At 40.8% G+C, this 16,952-nt stretch overlaps 1 protein-coding gene across 3 annotated transcripts in view; it reads right to left on the bottom strand.

Annotated features, from left to right (window-relative positions):
• SLC35D2 (solute carrier family 35 member D2) overlaps nt 1-15,784 on the bottom strand; it is a 59,586-nt gene extending 43,802 nt beyond the window's left edge. The window contains exons 1-5 of one of the 3 annotated variants that reach the window (XM_060609868.2): nt 15,565-15,681; nt 15,169-15,268; nt 8,435-8,468; nt 6,342-6,428; nt 1,329-1,396 (exon numbers count right to left, since the gene is read on the bottom strand). In XM_060609868.2, the coding sequence (XP_060465851.1) occupies nt 1,329-1,396; nt 6,342-6,428 (155 nt within the window). In that variant the 5' untranslated portion in view covers nt 8,435-8,468; nt 15,169-15,268; nt 15,565-15,681. Of the gene's footprint in view, nt 1-1,328; nt 1,397-6,341; nt 6,429-8,434; nt 8,469-15,168; nt 15,269-15,564 lie in introns of all 3 variants that reach the window. The other 2 variants (XM_060609865.3, XM_060609866.3) reach the window with 2 other exon arrangements.
• Nucleotides 15,785-16,952: the final 1,168 nt, after the last annotated feature.

A 16,952-nucleotide genomic window follows, 5' to 3' on the forward strand; every position in this document is an offset into this window, starting at 1 on the left:
GATCTCACAGTTCATGGGATCAAGCCCCATGTGCTTGGTATTCTCTCTCTCCCTCTCCCTCTGTCCCTCCTCTGCTCGTGCTCTCTCTCAAAATAAAGAAAATAAACATTTTTTTAAGAAGTGGGCTAAAACATTATGTGCCCCATGATGCAATAGAAAGAACCCAACATCACCAATAAACTGATCTTGTCTGAAAAACTGAACCTAATATGATCAAAGCAGTAGAACCAGCTACCAGTTTACAGAAAATATGAGGCACAGCAGAACACATTACATGACACCACGTGAACAATCTTTCTTCCTCCTTACTCTCATTTTCTGGTTAACTCTCTTCTCCTAGAAACCCCACGGCACTTGAGAAGCCATCTTCTCCAAATGCATGTAGGGAAGTGTTTAAGAACACTTGTAATAAAGATGTTTCTAACACTGCTACCTTGAGAACAGTGTTGTATCAATGAATGGAAGTTATACTCATTCCTCAATGCATGTAGAGCCTTTCAGAACACCTATAATAAGTATGCTTCTAAAATCACTTTAAAAAAAAAAGAAGAGGGGCACCTGGGTGGCTCAGTCGGTTAAGCGTTCAACTCCTGATCTCAGCTCAGGTCTTCAGTTCAAGCCCCTCATTGGGCTCTACACTGGGGGTGAAGCCTACTTTTAAAAAAGAAGAGGACGAAGAAGGTGGGGAGGGGAGGAGGGGGAGGGAGGAGGGAGAAGGGAGGAGGGGGAGGGAGAAGGGAGGAGGGGGAGGGAGAAGGGAGGAGGGGGAGGGGGGAGAAAGAGGGGTGGGGGAAGGAAGAGGAAGAAGAAGGAAACAAAGCCTTCATCTGTGAAGCGGAGACCCCTGATGCAAGGAGTGAGCAGCTGTCAGTGTTAACCGAAACCATTCCCCACAGCTGCAGGTGAACTCACTCAGAGACAAGCCAATAAGATCCATGGTAACACAGCAATAGCACCTAACTCCGGAAGCTTTAATACAAATTTGATACAATTAAGGAAAACCGTCCCAATCCCAGAAAGAAACAAAACAAAAAAAAAAAAAAAACTAAAATGTAGAACTAAAACCAGTATTTCACATTTTATTTTCTACAACTACAATCTGTCCTTTCCAAATAAGAGGAAAGAGGAGAGGTCTACTTTCTGTTGTCAGTTTTATATGTCCTTCTTCCGGTCTACCTTCCACCTGCCCCCTTTTTACTCTCACTATACAAATAGGGCTTTCCTCAATCTCATGTAATATTTTGAAAAAATCAAACTTGGTCTTTGTATTGTACCATTAGAAACAAACGAGTGAAGAACCTCCCATCAACCATTCCCCTGCACCATACCTTAATTTACTTGTGCTTGATAATCCACTTATGTGGTTTCCAACATAGAGGAGAGGCAGAGGAAACAGCTTCCATGAAAAAAAAAAAAGAATATTTGATTAGAACTCCAATAATGATTTTCCTTCATATATATAGATGGTGACACTCACTCCCCATCAGTAAGCAAATCATTTCCCTGTAACAACTGTGAATTTTCCACAATCTAAAACACACCACAGGGTGCCTGGGTGGCTTAGTCAGTTAAGCGTCTGCGTTCAGCTCAGGTCATGATCTCACAGTTCGTGAATTCGAGCCCCACGAGCCCCACATCAGGCTCTCTGCTATCCGAGCAGAGCCCGCTTCATACCCTCTGTCCCCGTCTCTTTCTGCCCCTCCCCTGCTTGCTCACACACACACACTCTCTCTCTCTCAAAAATAAATAAAATAAAAACTTTAAATAAATAAAACACACCACTGGAATGTCACAAGGTTGGTGACCCTTTCAAAAAGTTGTGTCTACCACCCACATTACTTTGGAGTTACTTTATTTGTTTTCAAGGTCTAGAATGATTACATATCTACCAAGGTTAAACAACATACCAGTAGTACTTGAATTAGGTTTACTGAGCTCTGACCTCCTGAATTATTTTGTCAAGAGAAATACTGTTCAGAACATACTGAAGAAACATACAAAAGACCTACTCTTCCATAAATGAAAAAAATATATATCCTTTCATAAGGTCACACACTAACTGAGAACTTTTTGACTGATATACAATCCACAGCTATCAAGGGGAGTCCAACATTTTTTTCCCACTAAAAAGACATTAAGTGTGCAATTCAGATAAGACATCCTTTGAAGGATTTTGAAATACTAAGTGTCATTTACCCCCCAAAAATTAGAAAACGTTATTATCAGGAGATTTGTTCAAGAAAGAAAGAGAGGGCCTCACATCCAAGACCTTCCCCTTCATTCACAACATTCTGGTTGACAGCCTACAACTGGCTAAACAATAAAACTTCTGGGATATTACAACTTTAGAGGTTCTTAGGTATTGAAAAGAATCAGTTGCCCTCCTTTCCATGTATAATTCAAAATAAAAACAATACTGACTTCTAGTTCCTGGTAACGGTGAACTAGATTATCTGTGTTAATCTCCCTGCTAAAAACAATTAAAAATGCTAGGTAAAATAACTTAAAACCTTTATAAAAGCATGAAATATGTGGGAGATAGTGAGTCTCCAAGCCAAAAACTAAAGCAAGAACAGAAACCCAGAAACAATGGAAGGCAGAGGGCAGCAGAACTGCATCATCTTCAAGGGTCTGTCAGATTAGAATGCTACCCCCCAACAAGAATGTCTTTTGAAAGCAAAGGAAAAATATGCAGTCTTTTTCAGACAAAGAAAAAAAAAAAAAAAAAAAAAAAACTAAGGGAATTTAAGCAGACTATTAGTAAAGGAAATTCTAAAGGAGGTAATTTAATCAGGAGGAAAGTAGAAAGTGTGGGATGCAAAAAGGAGAGAAAAGCAAAGGGAGCAGTAAATACGTGGGTAAATATAAATAAACATTGATGGGTTTTTTTTTTTAAAGAAAATAAAAATATATTGTGAGATCTACATAAAGTTATTCAAGTACCTGTTGAAAACAGCACATTAAATTGGGAGGAGGGGTAAATGTGTAAAAGTCCTTACACTGTTGAAGGGGAAGATACACTTATTTTTTTTTAAGTTTCTTTCTTGTGAGAGAAAGAGAGAGAGAGAGCATGAGCAAGGGAGGGGCAGAGAGAAAGAGCGAGAGAGAATCCCAAGCAGGCTTCGTGCTGTCAGGAAAGAGCCCAAAGTGGGCTCAATTTCACAAACCATGAGATCATGACCTGAGCTGAAGTCAAGATTTGGACGCTTACTGACTGAGCCACCCAGGAGCATGAGGGGGAAGGTACACTTATTAATTAACTTTACAGTTTGATAAGTTAGATATGCCTGCTGTAGTTTCCAGGTACACTAAAAGAACTGAAACAGAAGTCCACCTCATATATAGTTGATCCTTGGACAATGTGAAGCTTAGGGATGCCAACACCCTACACAGTCAAAAATCCATGTATAGCTTTTGATTTCCCCAAAACCTAACTGCTAATAGCCTACTGTTGACTGGCAGTCTTAGTAATAACATAAACAGGCACTCATATTTTGTATGTTACATGTGTTATATACTACATTCTTACATAAAGTAAGCTAGAGAAAAGAAAATGTTAAAATCATAAGAAAAAACGCATTTACAACCCTGTACTGTATTCATCCAAAATAAAAAAAAAAATCCACATATGATGAACCTACGCAGTTGAAATCCATGTTGTTTCAGGGTGAGCTGTGATTAAACACTTTACCTGGAAGATTTAGCTAAAGTTTTAGGCACCTAACGATATGGCCTCAAAATAAATTAAACAAAACAAAAAACCTGACATCAATACCAAGAGAAATAGACAAATCCATAATCAGAGATGATGGCTACAATAATATTTTCTATTTCACATGCTCTTAAAATGTGACTTTAACACTTTCTTCCATCCAGAGGTATGATCTAGGTCCCTTCCTCTTAAAACTGCATGGGATTGTTTCAATTAATAATGTACAGATGAAATGCTGCTATGTGACCTTTGAGGCTAGGTCATAAAAAGCAAGGCAGTTTTGCCCTGCTTGCTGGAACACTCACCCTTGAAGAATTCAGCACCATGTGACCACTTTGACTCCCCTGAGCCTGCCATTTTGTAAGGAAGCCCAAATTAGCCTATAGGAGTGACCACACAGAGAGGCCTAAGATTATAGGAAGAGAGGTTTGTGACCAGCTCCCAGCTGCACTAACCAGCAACCCCATCATTGTTTCCACTCTGCTACTGTCTGTCCGAAACTATATAGAAGCCTTAAGCCAGAACTACCCAGTTGACACTGTCCTGAATTCCTGAACCACAGTTACTGTGAGAAATAACACAGTGATTATTATTTTGAGTCACAAGTTATGTAGCAAATGATAACTGGAATAGGCATATAAGGTATCAACAAAAAGCCTACAACAAACAACACACTAAACGGTGAAATGCCAAAAGCTTCCCCTTGGAGATCAGCCAGTATTACCACTTCTACCAAATTGTACTGAGGGTCCTATACAATACAGTAACCAAAGTAAAAGAATAAAAGTTAGAATGTTGGAAAGAATGAAGCAAAACTGTCATTTGTTGTAGAAGATGACCTGATCGTGAATGTAGAAAAATCTAAAGGAAACCACAAATAAATTATGATTAATATTCTATAATTTTGCAAATATAAAAACAATATATAAATGCAATATAAAAACATATCCATCTAATTTTCCAAATTATATATACATATATAAATATAGTCATTTATAATATATAAATGAGTAAACATCAAATATATATAAAAAGTATATTATTAAATATATATATAAGTAAAGATTAAATTATTAAATATATATTTATACATAAATATATAAATAAGTAAACATTAAATATATATATACATTTTGAGAGTGAGCAGGGGAGGGTGAGAGAGAGAGAGAGAGAGAGAGAGAGACAGAGACAGAGAATCCCAAGCAGGCTCCATGCCCAACATGGAGCCCCCACATGGGGCTTGATCTCATGAACCATGAGATCACGACCTGAGCCGAAATCAAGAGTTGGATGCTTAACTGACTGAGCCATCCAGGTGCCCCCAAATAATATATTTTTTAAAGATATATGCAATAGCAAAAACTCAAAAAAAAATGTTCACAACAGTATTCTCTTTACAGAACACTCAAGAATAGTATGAGTTCAGCAAAACATAATTCAGGGACACATATTAGAATAATTACAAAGAAAGTAAGAAAATTATTATTACGAAAGTCAAAATAGTGGGTAAGGAGGATTCTGTGATCCCATCTCATGATCTAGGTAATGATTACATGCGTTATTATTCATTCAAGTATACATTCATGTATGATGCCTTTTCCCTACATATAGATCATATTTCACAGTGCTTAAAGTGTTTTAAAACTATAGCATATCATAAACTAAGTGTAGCAAGGCCAACGATGTTCTGATTGTTCCTATGATGATTGGGTTAATAGCCTTCATTATACTTCAATATTTTGTTTTTCTCTTTTTGTGGATGTCCCTGATGCTTAGTCAGACTGATGATTAATCTAGTGACAGATGCCAGCATCTTTCCAGGGCTTAGAGACATGGTAGTGAACAAGCCAGGAGAGGTTCTCACTCTCAAGGAACTGACAGCCTGATTTAACTTCCCTAAATCCAAAAATGTCATCAAAATACAGTTAATACTACCTGTTGTATAGGACTGTTCTAAGAATTAAATGGTTGACTTAAAGCAACTGTTTATTGAGCCAGCAACTGTTTAAAAAAGGTAGCTCTGTTCCTCATTCCCAGGAAGGTAAGGCAGGTTTTATGTTTCTAGTTCCACCACAGAAAAACCCATGTATTTCTATGTGCATCAAATTATATTTTTCATTCTACTCACAGCTTTTATCAATCCAGGCAAAAAATGAAAACTTAAAATAGGATCAGAAAAGAAGGCCCTATGAGCCAAATCTGGCCCATCTTTTGTCTATGTAAATAAAGTTTCATTAGAAGACGATGACAGCAATTTATTTATCTATCATGGTACAGTGGCAGAGCTGAATAATTGCAACAGAGATGGTCTGGCCCACAAAGCCTAAATATTTACTATCTGCTTTTTTACCAAAAAAGCCTACCAAATCCTAATACTATAGGGCTTTGCCATTTCAGAAGACACATAGTATTATTTAGTGTCAGTTGCTAAGCACACACTTTGACTATTATTACATTATGTTAATGAACAACTGAATGAATGATATAAAATCTCTGTTAAGAAGTTTCTACCCAGTGTAGGCAGGAAGCACAGTGTGTATGGAAACCGACATGCATTCTAAGATCAATTTGTAATTCTATAGTATTTTCATATCTTTCACCATAGTTATTTGTACTCGTCATCACATACCTTCACGGGAATTTTCTTGTCAAAATCAGGGAAGTGAATTATTTTATTTAGTTTGGACACATACAGTATCATTATGGTAGCTGCCATCTAAAAAAAAGGGAAGGAGAAACTTCAGCAAAATATCTGGAAAGACTGAGGTACAAAGACACCTTCAGAAGAAAATACATTCATCAAAAAGAATATATTATCCAAAAAAAATCCATTTTCTAGGTTCCAAAAAATAACTATTTCTTGGAATATCAAAATTGTTTTTCTTGCCAATGTATGAATTCTATCAGAACTATAGGCAAAAAGTGTTAAGATCAAATAGACTCACACACATATATGCATATTATCTCAAGGGGTTCAGAGAAAGAAATGGTGTCCCCAAAACTGGCCAGGGTAACCACAGTTGGTGAGGCCAGTCCTTGATCCTGGACCATACTTCCCATGTACTGAACATATGGACACCTTTCCACATAAAGTGAGTCTAGGGGTACTGCAAGGGGGCAAACTCCACACTAACACACTTTTTGTAAAGTCTAATATTCCTATAACACAGAAGACAAATTAAGAGAAAAACAATTTTAAAAGGGATCTAGTTTTCTCTTCAATCTTAGCCGGTACTGCAAAAATGTCTCATTTAAATCCTACTCATCTAGAGTACAAGTATATTAGAAATACTCCAGATTATTATGAAATAAAAAATTTTAATATCATCTTCCTATGCAAATTTTAGAACTTACTCAATTGTTTCCATATTATTATGAAAAAATTTAAGGCATCCTTCAACATGATTATCCCTAAACCCTGAGCCTAATGAATTTACAAATGTAATACTTATGATAGATCGTAACATAAGGCCATCTTGAATTATAATTATAGTTTGTATTTATAACTGACCTTATAATTCTTACAGAAATATACTAACATTTATTTAAAATATTCTGTAACTCAGACTTTTAAATGAGGTCTGCTGCCCTCTTCCCCCACAAATTGTGTATCAGAAAGGCTTTATTTTGAGCACAAGCCAGTGAATTTTTATTTGCCTTGGGGATTACTAAGGGCACATTATCACATATTCACTGATCTTTTAGAGTACTTTTTTCTACATTTTTCACACTGAAACATTAAGATGATGTATTTTTGGCATTAAGGAAATATATTATTATATTTTTTATTCCTAAAATGATATTGCAAAGAGTACCTTATCAGCAAAACATTTAACCAGAATAATGTTTAATCATATAAATGACATCCTTCTCAAGATTCACAATTAAAAAATTAATTAACAGACACAATTTTCACAATTTTATGTTTTTCTCCCTATAAATTAAAGCAAAACCAACCAAACAAAAAAAAAAAAAGGTGCCTTTGGTGCCTGTTACCACTTGCCTACTGGAAATCACCAGCATATGATCAAGATAGTAAACAAGCCACAAATTAATATTAATGGGAAATTTCAGAAGCAGCTAAATGGGGTTAGTCTGAAAGTTTACCCAATCTTGTCTTTACACTTGAGAACAAAAATCACAAACTGCAGGAAACAAAATGCAAACATGTTTAGTTAGGCCCACAGAGAGTTTTGTAAAAATCTGAATGTGTTGCTGGCATTTACAAATTTGATGTAAAAATTCAAAATCCCTGCTTCTCTTGGAAAACGTCCAGAGGTGTTAAAATAAGGGCATAGTGAACCCAATCTCATCTCCTGAGTCCTTTCCTCTCAGCACAGTGGCTTAAACTGAGTCCCAAATGCACACTTCAACTTTGGCAACTATATCCTTGTCCCACTCCAGCCTCCAATTTATTCATTTGTTCCCCACCAGGCCTTGAGGCTTTCAGTCTTCTGGCCCCTTGCTTTAAAGGGTAATTAAATTCAATTAAGAAAGCTGAAACAAGTAATTGCTTTTTCCTACAAATACAACTGTTCCTAAATTATAGAAAGACTTAAAATGTGTGTCAATATTTCATGCTGTTTCACCAAAAGTACCATGATCCTCTGGCCCTCCGTCAGCTGAATAAATTTGTAAACCGCAGTCTTAAACAAAAGCACTTAAAATTTCTTTGTGTATAATGACAACTAATTAAGTGGTTAATTTTTCATTTTCACTTACCTGTCCAATTCCAAGAAAAATTGGTGATGGGAAACTATAAAAAACACAGAATAACAATTTTAGCAACTGATAAAAATTTGCAGTCTATAATATGTAATGGCAGGAGTTATTTAAAAATCTTAGACTTTTTTTTCATTCTTAGACCATTAAAACTTAACATAAAATTCATTGACTTTTCATTTGTTCATTTCTTTTCATTTTTAAACTGATTGTTGCTAAACTTGGCAATTTTCTATTGCCCCTTGTCTGTCATCATATTAACAGATAACATGACTATGTATATAGAAAGCCAAAATAATCTGGGGATAAATTATTAGAACAAATAATTTTTAGCAAGGTCACTGGCTACAAGATGAATATATGAAAAAACATCATTTCTATATCTACATGCCAGAAGAAACAAAGTGAAAATTTTAAAGAGATCATTTATAATAACACTAAAAGCACATCAAATAATACTAACTGTATATTTTATGATATTAGGAATTACCTTTAGTTTTTTAGGTATGAAAGGTATTGGGGTGGTGTTTTTTTTAAATGAAAGAGCCCTTCTTATAATTTAGAAATACATCTTGAAATGCATATGATGATATGTTTTTAATTTGCCTCAAAATAACTCGGCGGGCGGGAGGGCGCCTGGGTGGCTCAGTCGACTGAGCGTCCAACTTCGGCTCAGGTCATGATTTTGCGGCCTGTGAGTTCAAGCCCCACGTCAGGCTCTGTGCTGACAGCTCAGAGCCTGGAGCCTGCTTCGGATTCTGTGTCTCCCTCTGTCTCTGACCCTCCCCCGCTCATGCTCTGTCTCTCTCTCTCTCTCTGTCAAAAATAAATAAACATTAAAAAAATTTTTTTTTTAAACTCTGGGGGGAAATGGTAGGATTGAGTGCAAGGGGGGATACAAATGTAATGAGTTGTTGACACTGGATGACGGCTACTGGGTGATTCATTAGACAGATATATCTCATTTTATCACTCTTCACTTTATTATGCTTTGCAGACACTGCATTTCTTACAAAGTGAGGGTTTGTGGTAACCCTGCCTTGAGCAAGTTTATCGGCACCATTTTTCCAGCAGCATTTGCTCACTTTGTGTCTCTGTGTCACATTTCGATAATGCTCGTGATATTTCACACTTTTTCATTATTATTATTATACTTGTGATGGTGATCTGTGACTAGTGATTATGACTCCCTGAAAACTCAGATGATGGTTAGCATTTTTTTAGCAATAAAGTATTTTTTTAATTAAGGTATGTACATTGTTTTTCAGACATAATGCTATTGCACACTTAACAGACTACAGTATAGTATAAACATAACTTTTATATGCCCTGGAAAACCACAAAATTCAATTGACTCACTTTACTGCAATACTTACTGTATTGTGGTGGTCTAGAACCAAACCCACAACATCTCTGAAGTATGCCTATGCTATTTTTTTTTAAATAATATATCCAGGAACAAACCTAACAAAAGATTAATTAAAGATTACAATAAATGCATTCCATTACAACTGGTGAGAGAAAAAATTCTTTAAAGGCCTGGGATATAAGAGAAGCCATTTTGGATTTCTTTCTAAGTCAGCATAACTACACGTACGCTTTGTTGAAACCAAAAGCCTGATTCATGGCCCACCAAGCATACAATGTACCCCTGCTTTGTGAATGAGTAGCCTAAAAGAAGACCATGTTGTTCTTAAGATAGCAATCAATGCTCCTACTCCCTGTTCCTTGACATTAAAACTTGTGATTCTTGCCTATATGCTAATATATAATCTGAGCTTTTACGAGATGTGAAAACTGTAAAAACCCTGTAAAGCCTGTTCATTCTCTGGAGCTCTTTCTTCTTTGTAAAGAATATGTTTCCTGGGCAGCTGTCCTAACTTGGGCTCGAATAAAGCTCTTACTTTTAGAGACTCCAAAAGGTTTGTTCATTTTGCATCCACACAATGGAAGAGAACAAAGATGAGGACAGATACACACATACATGACACAGATGACAGTGCACAGCAGTGAGGGAAAGATGGTCTTTCAACAAACGGCATTGGGTAAGTTAGATGATACACTTCACACCACATTTAACAAGGCAGCACATCACCTCACCCTGCTCACTACCCAAACCTGCACTGGCTCCCAGTCATTCTCTCAGAGACTCTCCCACACACACACCCCTAGCTCAGCCCTCAATCTGCATGTCAGAGGAAAACACACCTATTTCAGATAGGGCAAGAAGAGAGTAAAGAGCTGACTCGCCTTATCAAAGAAAACAGAATGAATGTCTGGACAGTAACACCATGAGAATGAAATCCATTCTAGTGGATGGATACCAGTTGTGCCACCCAGATACCCCCTTCTACGCTGAGGTATTCATTCCCCAGTTGCCCAAGAACATCCTCAGCTGAAGAAAGCTACCTTGCCAATGGCAAACACCCTCCCTGTGAGCACCCTGCATTCCAAGCCCCACCCCAAGTCAGAATTCTGTTGAGTCCTCTCAGCTCCAGAACCCCTGGGATCAGGCTTTTAACATTTATTCGTTTTTGAAAGACAGAATGTGAGCAGGAGAGGGGCAGAGAGATAGAGGGAGACAGAGAATAGGAAGCAGGCTCTAGGCTCTGAGCTGTCAGCACAGGGCCCAAGGCTGGGCTGAAACTCACGAACCACCACGAGATCATGACCTGAGCGGAAGTTGGAAGCTTAAGGGACTGAGCCACCCAGGAGCCCCCAACCCCACAAAATAATTTTAATTTTTTTTAATGTTTACTTTTGAGACAGACAGTGTTAGTGGGGGAGGAGCAGCCAAAAAAAATTTAACAGATATTGATTCTAGGTAGGGGGAATATAGATAATTATTTTCTTTGTACTTTTCTGTATTTAAATAATCCCCAATTTTTTAAATGAATTCTTGTAGGAGTGAACGCGAGGAAGTGAAGACAATAAGTGTGTACACAACTGGTAAGACTCAGACTCTGAGAGGAACAGAGAAACGAGGGTCCACGAGGGATCAAAAATGGGTTGTTGTTGCTTAAGAAACCTGAACACGTTTTCAGGGCTAGAGCTGCTGAGGCAGAATGAGGAGGGGGTAGAAGGAGTGGAGCATTGCACCCACAGAGAGGAGAGGGGGACCTTAGGTGGATAAAAGGCTCCCTACATATTAGCATAAGGGCACCGTGGGGGCCTCAAATGACACCTTCCACTTTCTCAATAAAGTATCGGAGAAGGGGAGTGGAGGGCGGGGGGAGAGGGGGCGGGTGGGATTCCAGGAGGCAGGAGAAAGCAGAAAGGAGTCAAAGCAAAACCCCAGAAGAAACGAGTGGGCAGGAAGGAGAGTCAGCTGAGCTTTGCGATCACCACTCTAAAGCTCAGAAGTGGTTTCCCTCCCACAACAGTCTGACTTGCTCAGTGAAGGAAGGAGGCATGCGGCAGGCTGTGCCAGACCAGGGCCAGGCCCAGTGGGCCCCAGAAAGGACTCCAAGGTTGGATGTGGACACCAGCAGGAGACAGCACCGGGCGTGAAAAGCTGGTGGGTCACAGCCAAGCATGCACCCCCCGGGGAGTGTCTGCAGGAAGCAAGGCCACATCGACTGCCAGGGTTCCCCGCAAGGAGTCCCTGAGTCCCCAAGGTTGACACCAGTCCAGATGGAGATCAGGCCTCTTCCTTCTGTGAGTGACAGGAGCTCAGAAGCCACCACAAAAGACCATAAGGAGTGGTAAGTCTGGAGCACACAGAGTCTGGGCAGTGGGGAGCCACGAGGACCCCACCCCACCTCCTGGCCACACCTGCGGTGAAACCAACATCCAGCTGCGTCCAGGGGCCAAGGAAGCCAAGGAAGCGGTGTCTTCAGGAGAGAGCAGGTTTTCACCAAAGAAAGAGAAAATTACAAGTTGTTTTTGTTTTTAGTATGGATTTCCAGTTCCCACTGCCCGAGACTCGATACAATATATTTTATAAAAACCTCTCCAAGTAATTCACAGTCCCAGGCAGGTTTGAAAACCACTGTGCTAAATGATCCCAATACCCTAGGATACATAAAGAACTAGACATACAGGAAATACTCATTGAACTGAATACAACTAAGGTCTATATTTTTATTAAGCACCATTAGTAAATTCTTGCATGTCCTAGAGAACAGTGTATTTCAGTGGCAACAAAAAAGCAACTCCAGACCACCCCACCACCCTCATGAATCTGATTCCAAAGACCCACTAGTGTAACCAACTAGCCACAGATTCTTAGGTGACCTTGCTTTTCCCTCCCACCCTAACAGATTCTGAGAGTTCATATCCTTCAAAGATTTCTCTGTCCAACTAGATAAATCTAGCATTACAATGAACCAGATAAGTCTAGCGTAAGAAATAAGGAACACCACTCATCAGACCTGAACCCCAACCAGAAACAATCTGTTCAAAATGCAGGAGAAAAAAAATATTCCTTGAGCTACATTCCCATGACCCTGTGCATTAGGTAATTATCAAAATGCCCTTCTTTCTACTCTACAACACAATATTCTATCTTCAAACATCTAATGTTTGGATCAGATTTTTGTGGTTTATTGTTGTAACCAAATCAACCCAACCCTCCTCCCCTCAAAGATGTGCTCCTAAAGCATTTTGAGATGAGAGAATGAATAATGTTATTTGAACAGGGTTCTCCAACTGTATATTACATTACGGAAATGTGAAATGTTTACTTCTAAGGATTGAAAGAGTTTTGTCTTACAGAGAAAAAAAAAACTCCATTTCCTCCTTTAATCATGGACCTCAACATTTTAAAGATGGAAAGGCTAGAGTGTAAGATATCTCATATAATCCTTCCTGGTTGGAGACTTCCCCTTCATCTTCAAAGCACTTAACCACTGTTTACTGGTCCCTGCTTCCAACAAGAAGACACCTGTTTTTGGAGGCAGTGACTGCCATGGCCAGAGAGCACACGGCTCATTCAAGTGCAGAAAATAGAGACCAACCTTCAAACTTCATCCAACATAACTGCCAACCACTCCCAAACAAGCCTATTAGTAGCATTCTCTTATTCTTTTTGGTCAAAAATGTTTAGTTTTCTTTTTTGTTCATTAGCAGTGTTGGTGTTTCCCATGGACACCAGCAAGCATGCTTGCAACACACTGGGAGAGACTTGTAAAGAACATCAACAGCTGTAAGATCACCAAAAAATATCCCAGATCTCTCTCTTCCCTCCATATCTGTCTGCTGCTGCCCCTCCCCACAGTCTAAGACATCTTTTAGAATTATCTAGAATACTAGATAATTCCCTGTGCTTCCACCCTGGTCCTCAAGATCATGTTACTCCTCTGCTCAACACTGGCTGGTGGCTCCCATCTCCTGAGAGCCTCCATGGCAGCTTCATAGGCCCTCCAGGATCTAACAATCCATCACCCTCACCTAGTACCATTTCTACCCAAACACCCTTCTCTTTCACGCTTGGAATGTTCTTTCCTCATTTCCTTCGTGTCACTCATCTCTTGGCTCAACTGTCACCTCCTCAGTGAAGCTTCACTGATCACACTGAGATGGCAAACTCCTTCCCATGCCACACTCCCTAACTCCCTTCCCTGCCTTATTTTTCTCTCCTGACCACACAACTGCATCTGACATAATATAAATTCTATCAGTTTATTTACTGATTCAGTAGAAAGCTCCATGTAAGCTTTAGGAGGATAGATATTTGCTCCATGACATTTAGGTTTCTGATCTGCTTTATTCACTCCTATATCTCAAGTGCCTAGAATAGTGCCTGGCACATAATAGGTGCTTAAGAAATATTATTGAGTGAATGAAGGGTCTGATCCTGCCTTTCCTGCCTCCCTCCCCCCATCATCTCTCCTACCTTCTTCCATTTGCTCATTCAGTTCCTCCAACAGAGCAAACTCATGCCCACTTCATCAGACTGCCTGTCTGGAATGCTCTAGCACCAACCGCTCCATCCCAGGCACTCTCATAACATACCTGAAATCACCCTGCTTATTCTTGAACCCACTTCCTTTCTGTCTCTACCAATGGTATGGAATCTCCAGAGCAGTGGCTCTGTGTTGATCACACCTGCTTCTCTGGTGCCTGCAATGGGCTTGGCACACAGTAGGTGCTCAGTAAATATCTGTGGGAGATGTAACCGGCCAAGCACCTGTGGGTCGCAGCTTTCTCAGGTATAACATAAGAAACCTGAAGATACTCTCTGAGGTCTCTTTAGGCTCTTTATAAAATTCTGATTTTACACTCTTGTAGCACAGACAGTATAGTTTACAAAGAGCAGCTTTACTTAAACGGCAGCTCCTGTGAAGCTTTGGAAGGTAATTAACAGGTAATTAACAGGACTGTAATTATCCGGCTTTTGCATTTGAGAAAACTGCTGACTTTGGGTCTGGCCCAACAGGCACAGCTATTAGATGGTGGAACTGGATCTAAATCCACAATGCTCTCAGTGCTGCTATAAGGATAGCAGAATTAAACAGGATTTTCTAGTCCTTACAAATAGGCTCAAGGAACCAGGAATCTGGTTTACTGCACACTAATCCAAGAAAGTACGTCATGAGAACTTTTTTTCCTCGTCATGTGAACTCCTAATGGTTTTCCCCAGTCTTCTATGAATACACTGGTAATTTGACAATGAATGATCAAACGATAAACATAAACTTATCCGCTTAGGACTCATCTGATTGTTGAACATCTCCACTTGTGTAAACTGTTCGCCTTTAAAGTTCACATTCAGATCACTTGTTTCAGCGCACCGGGGCACTTGAACGCTTTGGGGTGTAGCTCTACAAGCGCGCTACGCAGGGTCTCTGTCTCGCAGTAGTAGTAAGCGGTGGAGAGGCGTATCCGCGATTACTGAGAGTAAAACGACTTTGTTACCTTGTGGCTTGGGTTGTGGAAGGTCCCGGCTCGGTAAAAACGCAGTCAGTGTGTCGAGCCCACAGCCACCCGCGTTGGCACCGGAGTCGGCAGTGAGACCCCACGCGCTCCGTTCCTGCCAGCCCGCGGACCCCCGCGCGGCCAACGTGCTGGGAGCGCAGGGGCAGCCCCGCCGCGCCCCGAACCCCGGGACCTCACGCGGCGCCGCGAACGGACGGTCCCGGGACCCGGCGCCCCGCGGACCCCGCCCGACCCCCTGGCGCTCTCCTCACCGGTAGGTGGTCAGCAGCGCCTTGTTGACCAGCACGATGAGGAAGGAGCAGGCCCCGTAAAAGAGCGCCGACAGCAGTTTGGCCACCCGGGAAGGCCCCCGCGCGGACGCGGGATCCGCGTCCGCGCCCTCGGCCTGGCGGCCGGCAGTCATGTCCCGCGGCCGCGCGCCGCCCGCCGGCCTCCGCCACTCTCCGGCCCGCTCCGCCCCAGTTCCGTCCCCGCCCGCGGCTGGCCCGCGAGAGGGCGCGGCCGAAACAGGAAGGGCCGCGGCCGCCCCGAGCGCGCCCCGCCGCTGCGGCGTCGAGGGGCTGGAGCCCGCGTCCCGCAGTGCCCGGGTCTGAGCTCGGCAGAAACGGGGTCCCGAGAGGTGAAAAGTCCTCGCTCCTTCCCAGCGCCCCTCCCGGGGAGACGCTTCAGTTTGGTCTGAACGTTTGTTTTGCCTTTTTTTTTTTTTTCATACATTTTAAACATATAATTAACGTACAACGAAATGCAGGCTTTACGACCCACAGTTCGTTGTTTGGACAAATGCTTACACCCTTGTAACCACCCAATCAACACATTAACATCACCTCAAAAAGTGCCCTTTGTGCCCCCTCTGAAACCAACCCCATCTCATTCTGACTTCTATTGCCGAGTTAGAGGTCCCTTTTTCTAGAATTTCATAAATAAATTTCATGTATGTACTCTTTCAAGGCTTTTTTGTACTCTTCTTTATTGCTTTTGCTTCCCACCCTTGTTTCTTTAACTTGCTGAAGAGGACCACAGTTTGCCTATTCACCAGTTGATGGGCATGTTGGTTGTTCCTCGTTTAGGACTATAACCCAAAATGCTTCCATGACCATTCGTGTACAGGTTCTTCCGTGAACCATTTCCATTTCTCTCCGGTAAACACGAAGGAGGAAAGGTTAAGATGGGTGCAAAGTCTCGAGTCTTTTCTTGCCTCTATGTGCTTTATGGCAAGTTGTCTCCTTACACACGGGCCCATTTCTTTTCTAGGCAAAGGGCAACTAGCTCCAGTGTCTGTTGTTCATAGGAATTGAAGAGTCTCCCACAACGGTCTACTTTGACCACACTCTACCTGCTGTAACATTTTGCAGGTAAGTGTCCCCTATTTTCATTCTATAATGAACTTATAAAAATCTTAAAGTCTAAGGGTGCCTGGGTGGCTGAGTCGGTCAGCCATCCGACTTTGGCTCAGGTCATGATCTTGCAGTTCCTTGAGTTTGAGATCCTCATCTGGTTCTGTGCGGATAGCTCAGCCTGGAGCCTGCTCCGGATTCTGTGTCTCCCTCTCTGCCCCTCCCCTGCTGACACTCTGACTCACTCTCTTTCTCAAAAATAAATAAACATTAAAAAAAATTTAAATTAAAAAAATCTGAAACTT

The sequence above is a fragment of the Panthera onca genome, chromosome D4, assembly GCF_046562875.1.
Source record: "Panthera onca isolate mPanOnc1 chromosome D4, mPanOnc1 haplotype 2, whole genome shotgun sequence".
Classification (NCBI taxonomy): domain Eukaryota; kingdom Metazoa; phylum Chordata; class Mammalia; order Carnivora; family Felidae; genus Panthera; species Panthera onca.